Below are 4,576 nucleotides of genomic sequence, written 5' to 3'. Positions count from 1 at the left end.
GCTGCTCCCTGATGTGAGGTCAACGCTTCTGAGAAATGGGACACCGCCAAGGACGGATGCAAATATTGGCGGAATGAAGCTGGTTAGCCCGTATAAATCCATAAATTAGCTGCATCGTTATTTAAGGTGCACGGTTCAAAGCAGGTGAAAAAAGTAGCGGTTTATAGTCCGGAAATTACAGTAATTTCGGTCTCGAAGAATATGCCTCAGAGGTCAAACAAAGGTGTTGAGAATGTCTTTAGCCAAGTAAGCAATTAAAATGTTATGCTTCTTTGTTAACTTATTTAAATTTTTTATGCCATCACAGATGTGTGTTAGCCATAGAACAGAAAATTAAAATTACTGTGAAATAGGAAAGGTAGGTCAGTCCAGCATGAGCAATACAACCTTAAGTAATGGGTGCGTAGTTTCTTTTATAAATTTTTTATATATATATATATATATATATATATATACAGAGAGAGAGAGAGAGAGAGAGAGAGAGAGAGAGAGAGAGATTATAAAAGCAGTTTTGTGATTTTATAACACATATATAGTGTCCCCCCCTCTCCCCCAATCTCATACTTGCGCCGATACATTTTCACAGTTGGTACAGAACCACGGATGAAGACAGATGAGCGAGTCTATTATTTTGAAGACTCAGCATGGATGTAGTATTTTATTATTAAAGTAAGGTCGATCCTGTTCTCCAACGCCTCCTATCAATTCCTCTGAAGAAGACTTCCGGTGGTGTTTTAATGGCGGTGGCATGGTGAATTGTACAGAAATAGACAAATACTCGCCCCTTTGGTCCGCTCCCATCGATTCAGGACAGATTTCCATGCATTTTTGAGCTTGACAGACCCATCCCCATACGTGGACTTAGCAACACAAACGCTGCGGTGTCTTTCCGCCCGGCCATGGCGGCTCACAAACCAGTGGAATGGGTCCAGGCCGTGATTACTAGATTTGATGAGCAGGTAAGATAGATTTCTATGATGGAATAAGCCAGGGTGCATCATTAGGCTTGTCAGCTGCGCAATCGTACTAACGTTGAGGAAATGAATCCGCGGTTTAGCGTCAAGAAGTGTCTGACGGGAGGAATGCGTACTGTATTGCTTGTACCGACTGCAAAACAGTGAGGCTTTTGTAGCTAGCGTCATCCCCACCATCTATCGTCATGTTTGTCAGTTCTTCTCGTTTCTCCACAGACTTCGTCAGTCATCAGCAACAAACAAACTAAAATCTACGCGTCAGGTTTACACGTTAGCGACATCTACATTAATCTAAAGACATGTAACCCATGTTTCACGTAACTTGGTCAGCAAATGTTAGCAGGCCTGCCTCTATGTTGTAAACAAATAAGATGTGACAGGACTGGCACTGACACTTATTTCACACGAGCAGAAGACTGCCGAAGATCAAATACAGCAAGCTTAGATTTGCTGACCCCACACTCAAATGTGTGTTGTTTCTCATTAAATGCCGACGTTTTCCAGTTTGTGTACAGTGTAAAGATGTATCATTTGACTTGAAACTTGTGGGATGATAACAGGATATTTTTTCTCAGTAAAGTATAATTGCACCTTGGAAAGTAATTCATAGCGGCACAATTGAATAGGAAGTAGTTGGCAGAGTGGGTGGAAGATACTAGTTTGAATTACCCATGAAGAGATAATATGAATGGATATCTGACGAGTAGTTTGAGTTATTGCCTGCCATTAAAAACTTAAATCAGCTGTGTCTAGATTTAAGGAGTCTTGGCGCCACGCTTCAGCTGCCACTGATTACGGATTGTAGTTGGGTTTAGACGGATTACTGCTTTTAGGATAATATGGCTTTGGAATTACTTCAATTTCTTGGTCATTGCTACCATAATTATTCAGCTAATCCCTTCGTGCAGTTTTCTTATGTTTTTGGAATCATTCCGTCCCCATGTTTTGCCAGGATATATGTTTGATTAAGCCTCGTATCAAGTGAAATGGTACCGCACTGTTTTGGTGGGGGAAGTTGGATCCATAATTTCCCGTCTGACTCGACTTGCAAAGTCCAAGATGCAGTTTATCCTTGTGTGAATAACTGGGACCTGAAAGTTGAATACAATCGGTTACAGGTACCGGGCAGCTCAAGTTAATGTAAGGTTTGTGTGGTTTTTTTTTTTTTTTTTGAATGAATGAAAAAATAAAAGTCCAGTTCAGGCACACGTTTCCTTTGTCCAAAATCAGATGGGATATGCTGCAGCAATGAGGATGAGCAGGATGAGGAAAAGAAAGATTAGACTCAAGATAGAAAGTAAATTTAAAATATTTTTCAGTTTTTGGATTGAAGTCAGAACTTTGTGCCGGCCAGTCAGGTTCATCTACACCCCACTCATCGAGGGCCGAAAAAAAATAATCTCATTACTGTATTTATTTTGCATTTATATTTTGGTTGTATAAATTAGCCTGATGCTCAAATCAGAGGCGGGCGGCGAGTTTCCCATCTTAATAACGTCCTCACATCAAGCTTTTTGATTACATAGGTCAGACGTGTACGGTTGAGCAATCATACTGCAGACAACATAAATATCTAATTTATAAACACATTCAGAGGAGGACAATGTGTGGCATTAAAGAAGAGGATTTCACATATCCTGCTAAACCTGGCGTCCAGGTTTAAAAGTGTGCCTTGAAAGTGACTTTTTAATCCTGGTCTGACATCGTCCTCAATAGTAAATCAAGCAGAGCTCAACCAATCAGAAGTTACACGTAACTAAACCAAAGAGAGGACAGAGAAACTCACTCGTCACCCGCAGCAGAGATGGCGTTCCAGAGGTGAATCTACAATCTGATTGGCTAAAAGTACCACCAGCAATTTCAAGTGTGCGTGCGTGTGCGTGCGTGTGTGTGTGTGCATGCGCGTGCGTGTCAAGTCAAGTCAACTTTATTGTCAAATGTGCTACATGTGCAACATACAGCACTGATGAAATTACATTCCTCAGGAGAGAGAGGAGGACGCTGAATCTCCACAGATGAAATGAGGGCACTTATATCGCGGGGAGGGACAACACGTGCTGATCTGTGTTTGCATCAGCTCATCGCCATTTAGCCCCGTGCCCACAAAAATCCTGACCACTGAGAGGGTCGACAAGAGGCTGTTTAGGATTGTTTTTTAAAAATATTTATTGGTGTATGATTTTCATACAACATTTTCAGTACATTTAACTGATCATTACTTTAGTACATTTTTTTTCTACATTCAAGCACAGTGTTAAGGTAAAAATGTTTATTCATGTCAAGTCAGCTTTTATTGTCAAATATGCTCTATGTGGAACATACAGCACAGATTAAAATTACTTTCCTCTCTCAACCACAGTGCAAACATGTCTCAGTGGCTTACAAATAATGAAGTCCATCCCTCCATCCATTTTCTGATCCAGGAATCCTCACCAGGGTCAAGGGGCGTGCTGTAGCCTACATCCTGAACTGGTTGCCAGCCAATCAATCGCAGGGCACACATAGACAAACAGCCATCCGCGCTCACACTCACACGTAGGGACAATTTAGACTAGTGTTCCATTAACCTGCCACGCATGTTTTGGGAATGTGGGAGGAAACCGGAGTACCCGGAGAAAACCCACACAGGCACAGGGGGAACATGCAAACTCCATACAGGAAGGCCGGACCCGGAATCGAACCCTGCACCTCTGCAATGTGAGATCGACGTGCCACTGGTCCACCGGGCCACCCACAATAATTAAGGTCGTAGCGACCACACTGAAAATAAAACGTCTCCAGTGTTGTGCGTGCGTCGAACCAAGTGTAGTCATCCAAAATGATGTCGACACAAAACCATAGAGAGACTTCCACGCAAGAAGGACCAACAGAATCAACATAGCCTGACTGCTGTGTGCAAAGAAAACTTGAGAAAAACAAAATATGCAACCATGGCTTAAATCCACTATAGGCTGAGTACTAGTTTACCTTAGATGTGCAGTTTATAATTTTATATTGCTCTGTTTTGATTCCCTAAAAAGAGCTGTTAAAGGAGCTGTTGTGTGGCAAAATATTTTTTTCACTGTTGTTGATAGTAATATTGTGTGAGAGATTATGTGTGAATAACTGCTCCAAGTGAAAAATGTTCATGTAAAATTGAAAATTGAAATTGTTGTTTCAGTAAATATTTGCATTTTGCACATAGAAAACTGATCCATGATTCCATGTTGATGAGAGCATTGAAACGGGAAAAAAATAGGACAAAAAAATATAAAAGGAAATTCAGAAACAATAAAAAATGTGAGTAATCATGATTAATTGTGAGTTAATTATGACAGTTGCGTTTTTAATTCGATTAAATATTTTAATCGTTTGACAGCTCTAATATATATGCAGTCAAACCTCGGTTTTCGAACGTCTCTGTTCTCGACCAAATCAGTTTTTGACCAAAAATTTCAAGTTTTTTATGCCTCGGATGACGACCGAATTTCGGTTCTCGAACAAACTGAGCGCACTTGAATGTGTCACTTGACTCCTCTCGCCTTCCTTACACGCGTTCGATATAGCATTCTATTGTGAACAGACGTGTTCAATAAAGATTTTTTTTTTCAAGAGCGTGGTTT

At 40.7% G+C, this 4,576-nt stretch overlaps 1 protein-coding gene across 4 annotated transcripts in view; it reads left to right on the top strand.

The window, feature by feature from the left end:
• Positions 1-679: 679 nt before the first annotated feature.
• nf1a (neurofibromin 1a) overlaps positions 680-4,576 on the top strand; it is an 86,894-nt gene continuing 82,997 nt past the window's right edge. For 3 of the 4 annotated variants that reach the window (XM_019861295.1, XM_019861296.1, XM_019861294.1), the window contains exon 1: positions 684-959. In XM_019861295.1, coding sequence (XP_019716854.1) covers positions 900-959 — 60 coding nt within the window. In that variant the 5' untranslated portion in view covers positions 684-899. Of the gene's footprint in view, positions 960-4,576 lie in introns of all 4 variants that reach the window. The other variant, XM_019861297.1, reaches the window with a different exon arrangement.

This window comes from Hippocampus comes, unplaced genomic scaffold, assembly GCF_001891065.2.
Source record: "Hippocampus comes isolate QL1 unplaced genomic scaffold, H_comes_QL1_v1.1 scaffold122, whole genome shotgun sequence".
NCBI lineage: Eukaryota > Metazoa > Chordata > Actinopteri > Syngnathiformes > Syngnathidae > Hippocampus > Hippocampus comes.
This window is presented reverse-complemented; position numbering and strand designations above follow the sequence as displayed.